The 20,186-nt window shown below is 40.1% G+C and overlaps 1 protein-coding gene across 1 annotated transcript in view; it reads right to left on the bottom strand.

Moving 5' to 3' along the window:
* Positions 1-20,186, bottom strand: part of LOC138851227 (mitochondrial amidoxime-reducing component 1-like) — a gene marked incomplete at its 5' end in the record, with an annotated part of 131,661 nt that overhangs the window by 6,831 nt on the left and 104,644 nt on the right. Inside the window, 1 exon segment of the mRNA XM_070080092.1 lies at positions 284-358. Within this exon segment, the coding sequence (XP_069936193.1) occupies positions 284-358 (75 nt within the window).

Below are 20,186 nucleotides of genomic sequence, written 5' to 3'. Positions count from 1 at the left end.
AAGATTAACTCACTTTTCATATTTTTTCAATTTTTTTGGTCTCTCTCAGCTCAGAAGTGCCCTACACACCCTTTAAACCACTTGTACTGCTTTACAGGGTATTTTAATGGTAGCATGAAGTGGTTGGCTGTTGGGTTAATATTCTAACCTAACCACTCTGTAATCTGCCAAAATCACTAATCCTGCACCCTACAGGCCCCAATGATGCTGGATTAGTGATAGTCAATCTGTATTAACATCAGTAATGGACAATACTTTCAACTTGAGTTAATGTGACACTAACGTCTTGAGAGTGCGCAGCGGTTCCTGGTTGGGATCCTTATGTCCAGTTTCATGGTCAATTGTGGTAAAGATGCACCTGAGAAAAGACAGAGGCATTATCTACTTACAAATTTAATTTAAATTATTCATATACTATACTATGCTATATTTTAAAAGAAAGTGCAAAGTGAATACACAGTACAGAGGTGTGATTAATACAAATAAACACTAAATTATAGTTGTAGTGCTCAATTATAATTATTGTTTAATTATCTATTCTAAAAATTTTAACATATTTTTCTTTGATGCATTTTGTTTATTGTAATTCAACTGGCAAACATATACTGTGTAGGTGACTACCAAATTGTGGTTACACAGTCACCTCCAGTGATGTCTTATTTTATTTAATTTATCCTAACCTTTAAAATCTTTCACTGAGTCTGACATATTTTTCATCCCCATTCTGTCCACCCAAAACTATTTCAGAATTACTGTTATAATAATGGTTTACAATACCAACAAGAAGATGAGTGAGTGTAGATAAATGATTCAGAGGACCAATAAGTTGATAAATTAGACACGTGTGCAACACTTGAACATCTTTATTGTGGAAATGTTTCACCATACAGTGGCTTCTCTGTATTGGATTGATGAAGCCACTGTGTGGCAAAACACTTCCTCAATACAGATACCCAAGTGTTGCACATGTGTTGAATTTATCAAGATGAGTGAGACGTGCAGTAATTAGGAACCATTTTTACTGAAATGTTATACAAGCATCGTGGGCTATAAAGTCAAATACTGTACTGAGCTGACTAAATATGGAAACAGCAGAAGTGGAGAGGCAAAGATTAGTGTTATCAGTTCATCAACCTTGCAGTACAGTATTCCCCCCATATCTGTGGGTGATACAATCCAAGACCTACCACAGATAGTAGAGCACCCTATATACAGCCTCTCCTCACTGAACTCTTAAACTATCCAAATGTAGATCTACATTTTCACTGCCAGCACTCCAAATATCTTGAAAAAAAAAAACTTGTTTTTTTTTAATTAACCCGTAAACGGTCCAAACATATATATATACATTTTTTCAACATTTTTTTTTTATATTTGAAAATATGTAAAAAAACGTAGATCTACTTTTGGAGCACTACGCATGTGAATGTAGCTCTGCTTGGACCGTTTACGGGTTAAAGAGGGCAATTTTCTGTGCGTAATAAGACCCCAAAAAAAATTTAGGGTCAACACTTACCAAGATATAAGGCAACTCACCTGACGGCAACACGGGGTCCTGTCGCTTGCAGAAGTGTTGCTGATATACCTTTTTCCTCATTTTTGTTTTAATTTATATAATTTTTATGTTCTGATAATTACAGTTTATAGTAGTTGTTGTGATTTCAAAGCCAATCTTTGTTCTGACACTAATATTAGGTACTGAAATAGTACAGTAGACCCTCGCCTAACGAACGCATCGCATAACGTTAAATCCGCCTAACAAAGCATTTGAGTGTAAAAATTTTGGCCCGCTTAACGATAAAAAATTCGCCCAATGTGATTCTTCCCAAACCTGTCCATCCAGCCTGAGTGCCTCAGCTGCCTTGCCATCATTGTTTACAAGCCAGGGTGGCTGGTTGCATGCATACATTAGATACATTTTGTATTATTCCATTGTTTATAGTGCTTGTAACTTCTAAATAAGCCACCATGGGCCCAAAGAAAGCTTCTACTGCCAGCCCTGTGGTAAAAAGGGTGAGAAATACTATCATACCACAGTCAGGTGTTGCTGCACCAGTCTGCTGCACCACCATCAGCTGTTGCTGCACCATGGTCAACTGCTGCTGCACCTCAGTCAGCTGTTGCTGAACCACTGTCAGCTGCTGCTGCACCACAGTCAGCTGCTGCTGCACCATGGTGAACTGCTGCTGCACCACAGTCAGCTGCTGCTGCACCATGGTGAACTGCTGCTGCACCACAGTCAGCTGTTGCTGAACCACAGTGAGCTGCTCCTGCACCAAGGTCAGCTGCTGCTGCACCACCGTCAGCTGTTTCTGGCCAACATGACTCGTCCTGAACCTGTCCACCCAGCACTGCCGTCATTGTTTGCAAGCCAGGGTGGCCGGTTGCATGCATACATTCGATACATTTTGTATTATTCCATTGTTTATAGTGCTTGTAATTGCTAAATAAGCCACCATGGGCCCAAAGAAAGCTTCTAGTGCCAACCCTGTGGTAAAAAGGTTGAGAAATACTATCGTACCACAGTCAGCTGCTGCTGCACCACTGTCAGCTGTTGCTGGACCAGTCAGCTGTTGCTGGATCAATCAGCTGTTACTGGACCAGTCAGTTGTTGCTGGATCAGTCAGCTGTTAATGCACCATGGTCAGCTGTTGCTGGACCAGTCAGCTGTTGCTGCACCACGGTCAGCTGTTGCTGGATCAGTCAGCTGTTGCTGGACCAGTCAGCTGTTGCTGCACCACGGTCAGCTGTTGCTGGATCAGTCATCAGCTGTTGCTGCACCATGGTCAGCTGTTGCTGGACCAGTCAGCTGTTGCTGGATCAGTCAGCTGTTGCTGCACCACAGTCAGCTGTTGCTGGACCAGTCAGCTGTTGCTGGATCAGTCAGCTGTTGCTGCACCATGGTCAGCTGTTGCTGGACCAGTCAGATGGTTAGCCACCCAGGATAGCCCAAGAAAGCCAGTGCATCATCGAGGACTGTAACTTATTTCCATTGGCATCCTTAATCTTGTCCCCCAGGATGCGACCCACTACAGTCAACTAACACCCAGGTGAACAGGAAAAAATGCCTGGAACTAGTACTCATATTGGTGAATTTAAGGCCAACAAAGGTTGGTTTGAGAGATTTAAGAATTGTAGTGGCATACACAGTGTGATAAGGCATGGCAAAGCTGAAAAATTCATCCCCCAACAAATGTTCAATTGTGACGAAACAGGCGTGTTCTGGAAGAAAATGCCAAACAGGACCTATATTACTCAGGAGGAAAATGCACTCCCAGGACACAAGCCTATGAAAGACAGGCTAACTCTCATGTTTTGTTGTAATGCTAGTTAGGATTGCAAAGTGAAGTCTTTACTGGTGTATCACTCTGAAAATCCCAGTGTTCAAGAAAAACAGTGTCTCATCACTCATCAATACTCTTCAATAAAGGTAAGTGTCATTTTAACATTTATTTATGGCTGTCTGGAACGGATTAATTGGATTTCCATTATTTCTTATGAGGAAAATCAACTCGACTAACGATAATTTCGGCTAACAATGAGCTCTCAGGAACGGATTAATATCGTTAGGTGAGGGTCCACTGTACTCGGTCACAAACACACTGACAGGTGAACATTTTCACCTGTCTTAGTCACATATTATTGTCTAGAAATACGTATATACTAAGTATTTATGGGTTCCAATAATGTTTTAGACACACTGGAGTATACAGTGGACCCTCTACTTACGAGTTTAATCCATTCCGTGACCATGCTCACCTCTGGATTTGCTCGTTTGCAGAGTCAATTTTCCTCATTTTAATTAATTGAAATGCAATTAATCCATTCTGGATCTCAGAAGACACGACAAGATACTTCAATATTTCACTAATATCATCCACCTCAAAGCCACCAAACTTGGGGTCAACATCACTTTCCTCTTAAAATGGGAGTGTTAATACTATATGACATCAATGAATCACAGGTGTTACCACAGTTTGCTCTAACTGGCACTCAATTGAACTGGTGCTCCCACAAGGTACTAATAGATCCCAGATTTTTTTAATACTGTGCACACCAAGTGTTAAGACCCATTCTATGTTGACCAGGCATCTCAGGCCAATCATGCCAAATTTGGAGGCAGGAAAAATATCAGACACACACTAGTTTCAATTTGACCTTGATTGTAGGTAACATCTCAATAAATCAGATCTTATATTTCCTTGCCTTCAATCCTGCAAAATTATCTATCAATGCTGTTAAGTGACCCATCTTCTATGGATAACACTGCTAAGTCAGAGATTCTGAATTGACTCATTGTGGACCATAAATAGTTTTTAATCAGCTTCAACTTCGAGAACCTCCTTTCACAAGAAGCCACAGAAACACACATAATAAGGAAGAACCTCAAGCAGTGTGAGAGAGTTGGAAGAGATTCAATGAAATCCCATTCAGCTATAAATGTTAGTGCATCCACTGCAGTCCAGTGCTTAACTTTTTCAAGATCAACATCAGCAGTTTGCAGGTGCCTCCTCAGTCTTAGTATTTCAAGCATGAGCTCATTCTTGCATATTTCATTATAGAAAGCTGTGAGTCTTGAAGCATCACCTCCAATTCTTCTTCAGTAGCTTGTACAAGATTCTTCATGTGAATGACCCCAAACATGGCCGCCACATCCTTGATCAATGCACTCCAACATCGCTCTCTTGTTTTCTTCCCGTAAAGTATGTCCGGAATCTCTTGCCTGCTCCCCTGCCATTCTTTTCTTTAACTTGATTCTTTCTCTGTTGGAAATCCACACTTCTCCCATTTCAAAAGTGCCAGTTGTATCGAGTTCTCCACTATGAGATTTCACCCTTCATACAAAAATAATAGCAGTGGCTCTAGCTTTAACACCACTTTGTCAAGAGTTAAATCTTTAGTCTGCAAGTACTGTTGTGTAAGCTGAACCTCCCAAAGTATGTCACACCAGAAATACAGATAACACAAAAATGTGAAATCGCACACAGCAGGGAGAAGACCTTACGCTGCTCCTCTTGTAACTAAAATTTCCTGTGGATTGCAAAGAGCTTCAGTCACTGCCACAAATTTCTCGAATGATTCAACTACTGGTTTTACTGCACTGTAATGAGAACTCCATCTTGTTGTTGATAATCTTTTCAAAGAGACTGCAGTATGATCCATTAATACATCCCATCGATGAGTGGAGGAGGCAAAGAATGTGTACACTGACTCAAGACTGCCAAAAAATTTCATACATGATGAATTCTCGGCAAAAGAATGCTGTCCACACAAGTTCAATGACTGATCCACACAACCACTGAAAATTGTTTTCTTGTTCTTTTCTTTAAGAATGGCTTGTACACCACCATGGACCCCAGCCATGGTGGCAGCATTGTCATATCCTCGAGCACGGCACAGCATGAAGTCCAGTCCATCACTTTCCAGCTTTTTCAGGATATCAGAACTGATATCAGCAGCTTTTTTGCCCTTCAAAGGAAAAAAAAAAAACAAGAAAAACTTCCTTCACTTGAACTCTTCCATCCTCCATTTGCACGTACCTGATAACTTATGACATTTGGTCAGTGTGTGACACATCTGGTGTACTGTCAAACATAATGCTGTAATATACAGCTCTCTTGATATCAGTAACAAGTTTCTTTTTGACTCGATTTGCCAGAACACTTAACAAGTCATTTTGAGTCGATGGTGAGAGATACGAAACTGATGATCCATGTTCACTTGAGCTGCATTTCAGTCTCATTAGGTGCTCTTTTTAGCACAGGATCATACTTAGCCATCAATTCAACCATCTCATGAAAGTTTCCTCTATTTGATGAGAATTCATCCTCCCTGTGGCTACGAAATGCTAGGTTCTGTTTAGCCAGAAACAGTGTAATGTCGAGCAACCTGTACAATAATTCCCTCCACCTTTCTTTCTGGATTACATACAGTAGGGCCCCACTTACACTGCGGATTAGGTTCCAGGCTGTTGCCGGAAAGCAGACATCGCCGGAAGGCAGAACTCCATTTTTTCCATTTATAAATGCATATAAATGCCAGACAACAAGTTTACACTAAATTATATTAAGTTAGTAATAGAACTAGGCATTAAAAACACACAAAGTAAAATACAGTCACAGTAAATTCATTACTTATCTTAAAGTATTTGTAATCTTAATGTAGGGAGAGAGGTGAGTAGTACTTATTTGTAGGAAGTCAGGTGCAGGTAGCCCAGGAGTAGGTAGCACTGGCTCCCCGTCTCATACTTAATATACGATATTTAAAACATCCCAGAGAGGTAAAATGCACATACATTACACTCATTATTTACCTTAAAATATGTGTAGTCTTAATATAGGAAGAGAGGTGAGTAGTATTTATTTGTATATAGTCAGTGTAGGTAGCTGGTAGGTGTAGCCTGGGCTACACCTACCGGCTACCTACACTGTGGCCCAGAGCCATATTATTAACATCGACATGCCTTGTTCACTGAATTTAATCATTTCTAACAACTACCTTTAGATGCCATCATAAACGAAGGTAGAAGTAATGAATAATTCATGCCGAAAATTGTAAACAAAAGCGGAGTGGGGGAGTGGCTGGGCCAAACGCAGATTCATACACGTTTTCTCTGATGGCTGAACAGAGAAAACGTAATGTTGTCCCTCCACCCGGCTCCACAAGTATTATTATCAGAGCATATAAAATATGCAATAAATGCCAGACAACAAGTTTACACTAACTTATATTAGTTAGCAATAGAAATAGGCATTAAAAACACAATAAAAGGTAAGATACACACAGAGTACACTTATTACTTACCTTAAAATATTAATATTAATGTGTGAGAGGTGAGTGGCAGGTCGATGTTTATTGAATAAAATCATTCAAATTAGCCCCCTTGGGGCGGGGAATGGCACACCATCATCCTCTAACTTGGCACTTAAAGCAAGAGGCTTACGACTTCTCTTTTTATTACAGCTAACCTTAGACGCCATCGTCAATGAGAGCCAACTAGTTAACGAAAGAGTAAACGAGAGAGAGAACGAGATACAGAGTTGAGACAATGTAAGAACACAAACTGAACAGGTAGTGGACGATCACTTGGTCAGGCGAAATAAATGCGTATTAATATGTGTCTACTTTTAGTTCATTCACGTCCATTTGTAAGAGTTTGTAAAACATTTACCTCAATATTTTTTTATTTTAATAATAATTACCTCACAATACAAATACTCTTACATTGTGTACAAGTTGTACAAGTTAGTTCAGAATAAACAAACAGCAACACACCATTTTTAGAGTGAATGAAGATAATAATATTAATAATAATAATAATAATATTATTATTATTATTAATAATAAGTAGTAGTAGTAGTAGTAACATAATATTATTATTATTATTAATTATAAAAAGCACTAAACCCACAAGGGTCGTGAATTGCTATACATAGAGTAAAGGCATATGAAAAGAATATTTCTCTACAGTTACCCCCCAGTGTTTGACTAGAGAAAACGTAATTCTTCCGACACTATCTACACAGCTGCTTTGTAAACAAATCTCATATTTACATAAATTTTTATTCTGAGTGTATGTATCATGTTTATATGCTATGTAATGGGTTTCATATATAATTTTGAGGAAAATATCATAGATGGATTAATGAAAATGCCTATATTGATGTAAAATAAGACATTTAGTGTGCCCAAGAGTGATTATTATTACGTAGTATTGGCGTCATGAGTAGAGAGAGACTTAGCGATTTTAATGTGTACCTGCACACCAGCACAGTGTGTAAGTATATTTAGGTACAGGTACACATAAGTATAATTATCAGAGTACATATAAAATATGCAGTAACTTTAAAACACTTGAAATTTTGGAAAGTTTCCTGACATAATAGATGTGGTCACGGAAAATGTAAACAAACCGGGTGGGGGGGGGGGCGTATATTTAAAAGACCGCTTGCCGTATAGCAAATTTTGGTCATAATTTGACATCGCCTTATTAGCGGAATGCCGTAAGGCGAAACGCCGTAAAGCGGGGCCTTACTGTAGTAGTGGTAGTGACAAAAGCAATTAATTCGTACATGAGTAAAAGGATATAAAAGCTATTACTTGGGTAACATAAAAATAGGTTGGACAAATATAAACTGGAATGAGGCAGGTTGTTTCAGTGTTCACTCTCTGTGCTTTGTGTAGTATAACAGGAGAGACTATGTGATGGCAGGGTTTACTGTTTTCAGGAGGATTCTTGCTAAGACTTCGGAGATGGTGAAGCTGCCGTTGTTTTGTTTAATTGTATTCGAAACAGCGATCAGTGCTGATTCAAGGCACTTGCGTGTGCGGAAATTAGTTTCTTTTATCACTAATTGGGCGTCTCTGAATTTCATAAGATGATTGGTGGAATTTCGGTGTTGTACACAGGCGAAATTCAGAGACGCCCAATTAGTGATAAAAGAAACTAATTTCCGCACACGCAAGTGCCTTGAATCAGCACTGATCGCTGTTTCGAATACAATTAAACAAAACAACGGCAGCTTCACCATCTCCGAAGTCTTAGCAAGAATCCTCCTGAAAACAGTAAACCCTGCCATCACATAGTCTCTCCTGTTATACTACACAAAGCACAGAGAGTGAACACTGAAACAACCTGCCTCATTCCAGTTTATATTTGTCCAACCTATTTTTATGTTACCCAAGTAATAGCTTTTATATCCTTTTACTCATGTACGAATTAATTGCTTTTGTCACTACCACTACTACTACTACTACTACCACTAGTGAACATCGAAATGGTACCTCACTAGTATTCACCTCACTCTGAGCCTTTATATACCCTCTGTGTCCATGTATTGTTTGTAATGGCTTGATAAAGCTCCTGGAGAGCGAAACGTTGCCACAATAAATGTCACATTAGTTGCACTTGTGTCCTTTTACTTTACATATTGTCGGTAATTCTACCAACTTTATTAAAACTGGGATGCTTGAATGTGCGTGGATGTAGTGCGGATGATAAGAAAGAGATGATTGCTGATGTTATGAATGAAAAGAAGTTGGATGTCCTGGCCCTAAGAGAAACAAAGCTGAAAGAGCTAAGCGAGTTTCAGTGGGGAAAAATAAATGGGATTAAGTCAGGAGTAGCTGAGAGAGTTAGTGCTAAGGAAGAGGTAGCAATAATGTTGAAGAACCAGTTATGGAAGGAGAAGAGGGAATATAAATGTGTAAATTCAAGGATTATGTGGATTAAAATAAGGGTCAGATGTGAAAAGTGGGTCATAATAAGCGTACATGCACCTGGAGAAGAGAGGAGTGTAGAGGAGAGAGAGGGAGATGTTAAGCAAATGCATAGGAACCTTTGAACCAAGTGAGAGAGTAACTGTGGTAGGGGACCTAAATGCTAAAGTAGGAGAAACATTTAGAGAGGGTGTGGTAGGTAAGTTTGGGGTGCCAGGTGTAAATAATAATGGGAGCCCTTTGATTGAACTTTGTATAGAAAGGGGTTTAGTCATAAGTAATACGTATTTTAAGAAAAAGAGGATAAATAAGTATACAAGATATGATGAAGGGCGTAATGACAGTAGTTTGTTGAACTATGTATTGGTAGATAAAAGATTGTTTGTAGACTTCAGGATGTACATGTTTATAGAGGAGCCACAAATATATCAGATCACTTTCTAGTTGCAGCTACAGTGAGAGTAAAAGGTAGATGGGATACAAGGAAAATAGAAGCAGCAAGTAAGAGAGAGGTGAAGGTGTATAAACTAAAAGAGGAGGCAGTTAGGGTAAGATATAAACAACTATTGGAGAATAGATGGGCTAGTGAGAGTATAGGCAATGGGGTTGAAGATGTATGAGGTAGGCTCAAGAATGTAGTGTTAGAGTGTTCAGCAGAAGTTTGTGGCTACAGGAAAGTACGTGCAGGAGGGAAGAAGAGCGATTGGTGGAATGATGATGTAAAGAGAGTAGTAAGGGAGAAAAAGTTAGCATATGAGAGGGTTTTACAAAGTAGAAGTGATGCAATGAGGGAAGAGTATATGGAGAGAAAAAGAGAGGTCAAGAGAGTGGTGAAGCAATGTAAAGAGAGAGCAAATGAGAGTGGGCGAGATGTTATCAACAAATTTTGTTGAAAATAAGAAAAAGTTTTGGAGTGAGATTAGAAAATTGAGGAAGCCTTGGAAACAAATGGATTTGACAGTTAACCCTTTGACTGTCGAAGGGCCCAATCCTGAAGTGTCTCCTGGTGTCGCAAAATATTCGAAAAAAAAAAAAATTATTTTTTCTTATGAAAATGTTAAGATTATTTTTCTGATTGTTTTAGTCCCCCCCAAAAATTTTTCCCATCAGTACTTACCGAGATATAGAGGCATGAAGTTTGCAGAAAATGAGCCGCGTATGGCAACAGCGGCGACTGCCGCTCACCCGTAAACTTTAGTTTACTTGTATTTGAAGGTTTGTTGATTTTTTCACTATTTCATTTTTTCACATAACTTATGTGGCCTGTGAGACCAAAGTAAGGTGCAATGTACATATATACACTCGTTGTATACAACACAATAAGCACACAAACATAATTATCAATATATTGTTTACAAAACTTGTTTACAAAAACAAACAATACAAAAAATTGTTTATTACTGTTGTTCTATAATATATATACCAATATACAGTCATTGAACATACTCCTAGAAGTTCTGCAGCTTGTGGAACTCTTTGAAACATGGTGTCATACACAGTGGTGTTTTACACTCCTCACACATTTAGAAATTTTAGCATACATACAGAGGTACAAAAGAAATACAGGTAAGAGCAGCATGCCAAAGCCACTTATATGCATAGCATTACGGGCTGGCTTAAAATTAACTTAAGATTAACTAAGCAATGATGAAATCAGTGATGACATTATTGTAAACAGATAACTATAAAGCACAAATGAGTATTACAAAGACAGGTCATATGGTTGCATGCATTGCTGTTCATTCAGTAGAATGGAGTATTCTGTTAGGTAGTGTATTTAAAAAAAATAACAAAGTTAGATTGGGTCCTAGGTTTAACATTTATGTGATATAATTGTGAGTAACATTTTGGATATACAATTTATAAGGTTCAGTTATTCAGTATTTATTTGGTTTTGAGTGAGTAAGTGAACTTTGAGAAGAGACTTGAATTTATAAACAGGTAGTGTTTCTTTTATATTTACAGGTAATGAATTCCAGATTTTAGGGCCTTTTATGTGCATTGAGTTTTTGCATAGCGTGAGATGGACACGAGGAACATCAAAGAGTGATCTGTGCCTTGTGTTATGTTCATGTGTTCTGTTGAGGTTGGCAAGGAGATGTTTGAGGGGAGGGTTAATATCAGAGTTAAGTGTTCTATGTATGTAATAGGTGCAATAATAAGTATGGATGTTTTGTATGGTGAGTAGGTTGAGTGTTTTGAATATTGGTGGAGTGTGTTGCCTGTAGTGAGAATTTGTTATCATTCTAACTGCAGCCTTTCGTTGGGTAATTAGTGGTCTGAGATGGTTAATTGTTGTTGAGCCCCATGCACAAATTCCATAGGTGAGATAGGGGTAAATAAGAGAGTGATAAAGGGCCAGGAGGGCTGACTGTGGAACATAGTACCGTATCTTCGATAGTATGCCTACAGTCTTGGAAATTTTCTTAGAAATTTGTTGTATATGTGTATGAAATTTGAGTCTATTATCGAGGTGGATTCCTAAGAATTTTCCCTCTGTTAGCTTTGTGATAGGTGATCCGTTTATCGTTATGTTAAGAGGTACATCTGTAGCTCTGTTACCAAACTGAATGAAGTAGGTTTTGTCAATGTTTAGTGTAAGTTTGTTAGTCCTCATCCAGGTAGATATTTTCTGTAATTCGGTGTTTACAGTATTGGCTAGCGTGACTGGGCTCGGGTGAGAGAAGACGTATGTAGTGTCATCTGCAAAAAGTGTGGGTTTGAGTAATTGCGAAGCATTTGGTAGGTCATTTATGTATAGGAGAAAGAGAAGAGGGCCAAGGACACTTCCCTGTGGGACACCAACTGTAATTGGTTGTGCGGAAGAGCTTGCCCCATTTGCGTACACATATTGGCTTCTGTTGCTGAGGTAAGACTTGAGGTAGTTGAGGGAGTGCCCTCTAATACCATAGTGTGACAATTTTACGTGGAGCAAGTCATGGTCAACTGTAACATGGTGTCATACACAGTGGTGTTTTACACTCCTCACACATAAAACATGGTGTCATACACAGTGGTGTTTTACACTCCTCACACATAAAACATGGTGTCATACACAATGGTGTTTTACACTCCTCACACATAAAACATGGTGTCATACACAATGGTGTTTTACACTCCTCACACATAAAATCAGTGTGTGTGCATTTTTGTGGAAGTTTTTTTTTATGTGCAAAGACAAAACACCTCGTCTGAGCAGTTTTCTTCAAAGTATTAGCAGGCAGTTGTGTTATGTAGTTATCCTAGGTAAATGGTCGTGTGTCATCATTCCTTCCTTCCTTCCAAATTTCCTTCATTCCTTTCCTACCTGGAGGCTACCTGGAGGGCATTCCACCTCTCTTCCTACATTCCTTCATCTGTCCTTCCTTACTTTTTTCCTTCCTTTCATCTAGTCCTTCCTTCATTCCTGCCTTCCCTTCTTGCTTCTGGTTTCTATAATATATATACACATATATAGTCACTAGATACTTTCATAAAACTGCTATTATCACCCTTCAGCAAGCTTGTCTTGGGTGCGAGTGTGTGGCTTATAATTGTTTTGAGTCAGGAGTCAGCAGCTGTCAAAATGACATATTGTCTCATTACTCACTCCCCCTCCCGCCTGTCAAAACAATGGGGTCGGATGCTGCTTCCCCTCCATTCTATCTAATTATCTTTCTCCCTCATTCTATCTCTTTCAGTCTGTCTCTCTCTTTCTCTCTGTCTATCTCTGTCTCACAGATACACATAAATACAAGTATACCTAGTGTAAATTACCTAGGATAACCCAAAAAATCCAGACAAAGTGCTATACTCTGCTTGAAGATGTGAGTAAACATGATGATGACACAGTCTTGTGGCTCTCTCTGAGACAGAGCTAGACAGATAGACAGGGAGCTTGGCAGACAGACAAATAGACAGACAGACAAATATTTGTTCATCGTCTTCTCTTCCTCCTCCTCCTCCTCCTTCTCCTCTTCCTCCTCCTTCTCCTTCTCCTCCTCCTTCTTCTCCTTCTCCTCCTCCTTCTCCTCCTCCCTCTTCTCCTTCTCCTCCTCCCTCTTCTCCTTCTCCTCTTCCTTCTCCTCCTCCTCCTTCTCCTTCTCCTCCTCCTTCTCCTCCTCCTTCTTCTCCTTCTCCTCCTCCTTCTCCTCCTCCTCCTTCTCCTCCTCCTCTTTCTTCTCCTTCTCCTCCTCCTCCTCCTTCTCCTCCTCCCTCTTCTCCTTCTCCTCCTTCTCCTTCTCCTCCTCCTTCTTCTCCTTCTCCTCCTCCTCCTCCTCCTGGCTCTTGACATATGGACAGCTGCCCCCCTCCCTCCACCCTCGTTTACGCTCATCAAAGGTCAGCTCTTATCAGATGTTATCTCCCCTTATCTTGTCACTGTCATGGGGTGAACTGTTTTCATGCCTCAAGGGAACATATTATTATATATTATTATTATTAGGTATTATTATTATTATTATTATTCCTCTTCTTCCTATTCTTCTTCTTCTTCTTCTTCTTCTTCTTCTTCTTCCTCCTTCCTCCTCCTCCCTCCCTCCCTCCTCCTCCTCCTCCTCCTCCCTCCTTCCTCCTCCTCCCTCCTTCCTCCTCCTCCCTCCTTCCTTCTCCTCCCTCCTTCCACCTCCTCCCTCCTTCTTCCTCCTCCCTCCTCCTCCCTCCTTCTTCCTCCTTCCTTCCTCTTCCTCCTTCCTTCCTTCTCCTCTTCTTCCTCCTCCTCTTCTTCCTCCTCCTCCTCTTCTTCCTCCTCCTCCTCTTCTTCCTCCTCCTCCTCTTCTTCCTCCTCCATTGCTTTTGGTCTCAAACTCCTCGAAATCATGAAATCGATCTTCAATGACACTTCCATCTGTGTTAGAGCATCACTTGGGAAGAGAAGAGTCCCAGATTTGCTGGGGAGTCACATATTTCTTACCGCTAGACATGCTGAAAAAGGACGACTGAAATGGTATTCCCACAATGCACCACTGGCTCCCCGATTTTTTTTTATATGGTGCACACTGACCATGGAGACCCATTCTCTCACATGTGGGCCTACCAGCTTTCTCCTGCTTGATTTGAAGCCGCTAGAATTTATGCGTATAGATACGTCAAACACGGTATCTCCTATGAAGCATATATACGACTGCGACAGTCAAAGGGTTAAAAATAGGAGAGGAGAGTTATTAAATGGAGAACTAGAGGTATCGGAAAGATGGAGGGAATATTTTGAGGGATTGTTAAATGTTGATGAAGATAGGGAAGCTGTGATTCTGTGTATAGGGCAAGGAGGAATAACATTTTGTAGGAGTGAGGAAGAGCCAGTTGTGAGTGTGGGGGAGGTTCATGAAATGGTGGGTAGAATGAAAGGAGGTAAGGCAGCAGGGATTGATGGTATAAAGATAGAAATGTTAAAAGCAGGAGGGGATAGAGTTTTGGAGTGGTTGGTGCTATTATTTAATAAATGTATGGAAGAGGGTTAGGTACCTAGGGATTGGCACAGAGCATGCATAGTTCCTTTGTATGAAGGCAAAGGGGATAAAAGAGAGTGCAAAAATTATAGGGGAATAAGTCTGTTGAGTATACCTGGTAGTGTATGGTGGAGTTATTATTGAAAGAATTAAGAGTAAGACAGAGAGTAGGATAGCAGATGAACAAGGAGGCTTTAGGAAAGGTAGGGGGTGTGTAGACCAAGTGTTTACAGTGAAACATATAGGTGAACAGTATTTAGATAAGGGTAAAAGGTTTTTGTGGCATTTATGGATTTCGAAAAGGCATATGACAGGGTGGATAGGGGGGCAATATGGCAGATGTTGCAGGTGTATGGTATAGGAGGTAGGTTACTGAAAGCAGTGAAGAATTTTTTACGAGGATAGTGAGGCTCAGGTTAGATTATGTAGGAGGGAGATTATTTCCCAGTAAAAGTAGACCTTAGACAAGGATGTGTGATGTCATCATGGTTGTTCAATATATTTTTAGATGGGGTTGTAAGAGAAGTGAATGCTAGGGTCTTGGCAAGAGGTGTAGAGTTAAAAGATAAAGAATCAAACACAAAGTGGGAGTTGTCACAGTTGCTCTTTGCTGATGACACGGTGCTTATGGGACATTCTGAAGAGAAGTTGCAGAGGTTGGTGGATGAATTTGGTAGGGTATGTAAAAGAAGAAAATTAAAAGTAAATATAGGAAAGAGTAAGGTTATGAGGAAAACAAAAAGATTAAGTGACGAAAGATTGGATATCAGATTGGAGGGAGAGAGTATGGTAAACAATCTACAGCAGTAACTGCTCTTACCTGTATTTCTTTGTACCTCTGTATGTTCAAATTGTTAAATAAATAAATAAATAAATGAATATAATTTCTCACTGACTGGCGAGTACACCATCCATGATTGCAAAACTTTCTCACCATTCGGCATCTGTTTGTAGAACCATTCTTTAGAAAGCTGACGTTTATCCCTTTTGCATTTTTCCTCTTTGTAATACAAAAGGGCCATCCTTGTTCTGATAAACATAACTACCTCTTCTGATGATTTCAATCCGGGAATAGTGTGGAACTGGAATTTTCGAAGAAGAAACGTCACACATCGATGATAATTCTCTCAAACTCTCATTCCTTTAGCTTATATTACAATTGTTGGAGTCAGAATCGACATCAGTGTTATTATTGGATCATGACTAAAATCAATTGATGAACTCTGGTCATTATCAGGTTTCATATTGAATCATAGACCCAACCATTTTTCTCACTAGATGAACTTTTTCATTTTTTGCCTTCCATTGTTGACATCCACTAGGTCTCTTCGATTTATGCACTCCACAAAGCATGATATTACATCAATGACTTGAACAAAGAATGCTAGGTTTGCCTTGTAGACTAAGGGTTTACAGTGAAACATATAGGTGAACAGTATTTAGATAAGGGTAAAGAGGTTTTTGTGGCATTTATGGATTTGGAAAAGGCATATGACAGGGTGGATAGGGGGGCAATGTGGCAGATGTTGCAGGTGTATGGTATAGGAGGTAGGTTACTGAAAGCAGTGAAGAGTTTTTACGAGGATAGTGAGGCTCAGGTTAGAGTATGTAGGAGAGAGGGAGATTATTTCCCAGTAAAAGTAGGCCTTAGACAAGGATGTGTGATGTCACTGTGGTTGTTCAATATATTCATAGATGGGGTTGTAAGAGAAGTGACTGCTAGGGTCTTGGCAAGAGGTGTGAAGTTTAAAGATAAAGAATCAAACACAAAGTGGGAGTTGTCACAGTTGCTTTTTGCTGATGACACTGTGCTCTTGGGAGATTCTCAGGAGATTCTGCAGAGGTTGGTGGATGAATTTAGTAAGGTATGTAAAAGAAGAAAATTAAAAGTGAATATAGGAAAGAGTAAGGTTATGAGGATAACAAGTAGTAGATTAGGTGACGAAAGACTGGATATCAGATTGAAGGGAGAGAGTATGGAGGAGGTAATTGTATTCATATATTTGGGAGTTTACCTGGAGAGAGTTCCAGGTAAACGCCCCCACGGCCCGGTCTGTGACCAGGCCTCTTGGTGGATCAGAGCCTGATCAACCAGGCTGTTACTGCTGGCTGCACGCAATCCAACGTACAAGCCACAGCCCGGCTGGTCAGGTACCGACTTTAGGTGCTTGTCCAGTGCCAGCTTGAAGACTGCCAGGGGTATATTGGTAATCCCCTTTATGTATGCTGGGAGGCAGTTGAACAGTCTTGGGCCCCTGACACTTATTGTATCGTCTCTTAACGTGCTAGTGACAACCCTGCTTTTCATTGGGGGGATGTTGCATCATCTGCCAAGTCTTTTGCTTTCATAGGGAGTGATTTTCGTGTGCAAGTTCGGTACTAGTCCCTCTAGGATTTTCCAGGTGTATATAATCATGTATCTCTCCCGCCTGCATTCCAGGGAATACAGGTTCAGGAACTTCAAGCGCTCCCAGTAATTGAGGTGTTTTATCTCCGTTATGCGCGCCGTTAAGGTTCTCTTTACATTTTCTAGGTCAGCAATTTCACCTGCCTTGAAAGGTGCTGTTAGTGTGCAGCAATATTCCAGCCTAGATAGAACAAGTGACCTGAAGAGTGTCATCATGGGCTTGGCCTCCCTAGTTTTGAAGGTTCTCATTATCCATCCTGTCATTTTTCTAGCAGCTGCGATTGACACAATGTTTTATTTATTTATTTATTTATTTAATGTCTTTGCAAACAGTACATTGAGATTGTGTATATACAATAGTGGGATGCAATACAAAGAGAGCCTCTATTATGCCTTGGCATTATGGGCCAACTTAACATTATTGGCTTACATTCTACTTAATACTAAGGAGTAGTATATCATAGTTGTACAGTAGGAAAGTAATTATTTCATAGTTGTACAGTAGAATATTAATTATAAATGAATCAAAATTTGTATAATACAAAGATATACGTATTTATATTCTAAAATGTTTTGTGAAAAACAATGATTCAATTATATTCCTGTCAACAATGGATAAAAGGTTCAATGTCATTGTTTCAGTTATGATGTTGGAGTACATAGGTGAGTAAATGTGTACTGAGTATTTAGCATTTAGTCTAGGGTGATTAAGTGGCTTTTGAGAAGAGTCTTAAATTAATTTTCAGACTGGGTTACTTTAATATCTTCTGGTAATGAATTCCATATTTTGGGGCCCTTTATGTGCATAGAGTTTTTACACTGTGATATGGACATGAGGTATATCAAAAAGAGATCTGTGTCTTGTGTTGTGGTCATGTGTCCTGTTTAGGTTGGTGAGGAAAAGTTTGAGTGGGGGGTTTATATTTGCGTGTATTGTTCTGTGTATGTAGTGGGCACATGAATAAGTTCTTAATGGTAAGCAGATTCAGACTTTTGAAAATTGGTTGAGTATGCTGGCGGGAGTGGGAATTTGTTATCATTCTTACTGCTGCCTTTTGCTGGGTTATTAGGGATTTTAGGTGATTGAATGTTGTTGATCCCCATGCACCAATTCCATATGTAAGATAAGGGTATATGAGTGAATGGTCCTTGAAGGTGAGATCCTCCGACATGATCACTCCCAGGTCTTTGACGTTGGTTTTTCGCTCTATTTTGTGGCCGGAATTTGTTTTGTACTCTGATGAAGTTTTAATTTCCTCGTGTTTACCATATTGGAGTAATTGAAATTTCTCATCGTTGAATTTCGTATTGTTTTCTGCAGCCCATTGAAAGATTTGGTTGATGTCCGCCTGGAACCTTGCAGTGTCTGCAATGGAAAACACTGTCATGCAGATTCAGGTGTCATCTGCAAAGGAAGACACGGTGCTGTGGCTGACATCCCTGTCTATGTCAGATATGAGGATGAGAAACAAGATGGGAGCGAGTACTGTGCCTTGTGGAACAGAGCTTTTCACCGTAGCCGCCTCGGACTTTGTTGACTACTACTCTTTGTGTTCTGTTAGTGAGGAAATTATAGATCCATCTACCAACTTTCCCTGTTATTCCTTTAGCATGCATTTTGTGTGCTATTATGCCATGGTCACACTTGTCGAAGGCTTTTGCAAAGTCTATATATTACATCTGGATTCTTTTTGTCTTCTAGTGCATCTAGGACCTTGTCGTAGTGATCCAATAGTTGAGACAGACAGGAGTGACCTGCTCTAAACCCATGTTGCCCTGGGTTGTGTAATTGATGGGTTTCTAGATGAGTGGCGATCTTGCTTCTTAGGACCCTTTCAAAGAGTTTTATGATATGGGATGTTAGTACTATTGGTCTGTAGTTCTTTGCTATTGCTTTACTGCCCCCTTTGTGGAGTGGGGCTATGTCTGTTGTTTTTAGTAACTGTGGGACGACCCCTGTGTCCATGCTCCCTCTCCATAGGATGGTAAAAGCTTGTGATAGGGGCTTCTTGCAGTTCTTGATGAACACGGAGTTCCATGAGTCTGGCCCTGGGGCAGAGTGCATGGGCATGTCATTTATCGCCTGTTCGAAGTCATTTGGCATCAGGATAACATCAGATAGGCTTTTGTTAACCAAATTCTGTGGCTCTCTCATAAAAAATTCATTTTGATCTTCGACTCTCAGTCTGGTTAGAGGCTTGCTAAAAACTGAGTCATATTGGGACTTGAGTAGCTCACTCATTTCCTTGCTGTCATCTGTGTAGGACATGGGGCATGGGAGTGGACATGTCAGCAGATGGGTCTATGAAAGATGAGGCGAATCATATAATTGATGAGGGAGCGGCAGCGGCACCGGCAACAGGAACCTTGTCCTCTATTTTTACTTCTACCTGAGGTTCCCAGCAGCCCAGTGATGGCCTAATCAAGACCCACATAACACTAACATGTGTGGATACCCAGAATGATATAAATCAACTGCAGAAATCACCCAAAAGTACACAAATTATCAACTAATAGGACTCGTATTACCACCTCCTACCCCGCTGCCACTGAAGTAATACTCCACAACATTCACCCATCACCTACTATACACCTGAAGCCACAGCCAATGGACAAGGGTCAGAGCAATAAAAGAAGATACAGTAACCAGCTAAGGACTCCTAACATCAAAGGTGAGACCAGTAATACCACGAGGAAAACTTCTGGTACTGCCAGCCAGGACACAGCCCTCATCACCCACCGGCATCATCACAACACACGACAGACAACAACAAACATGGCCGCCGCCACAGTCCAAGATAACTCCTTCCTAGAATTTGATGTCAAGAAGATCACCGACCCAGAAATAGCTAAACTCCTTACGATTCAGAACCAAAGGATCACCAAACTAACTCAAGAAATGCAGGAAATAAAGGTTAGCAATGCAGAGTACCTCAGCAAGATCACTGCTCTATAACATAAACTAAACACTCTGGAACAACAAAGCAACACCCACACCCAGTCCCTAGACACCATCAACACTCTAAAAGACCAAGTCACCCTCCTTACTACCAACATTGTAGAGGAAAGATCAAGAGTGGACCAACAACTTGCCAATGTCATAACCAACTTCCAAGACCATAATGACCAACAAC

The sequence above is a fragment of the Cherax quadricarinatus genome, unplaced genomic scaffold, assembly GCF_038502225.1.
Source record: "Cherax quadricarinatus isolate ZL_2023a unplaced genomic scaffold, ASM3850222v1 Contig142, whole genome shotgun sequence".
Lineage (NCBI taxonomy): Eukaryota > Metazoa > Arthropoda > Malacostraca > Decapoda > Parastacidae > Cherax > Cherax quadricarinatus.
Note: the sequence above shows the minus strand (reverse complement) of the source record. Positions and strands in the feature narration are given on the sequence as shown.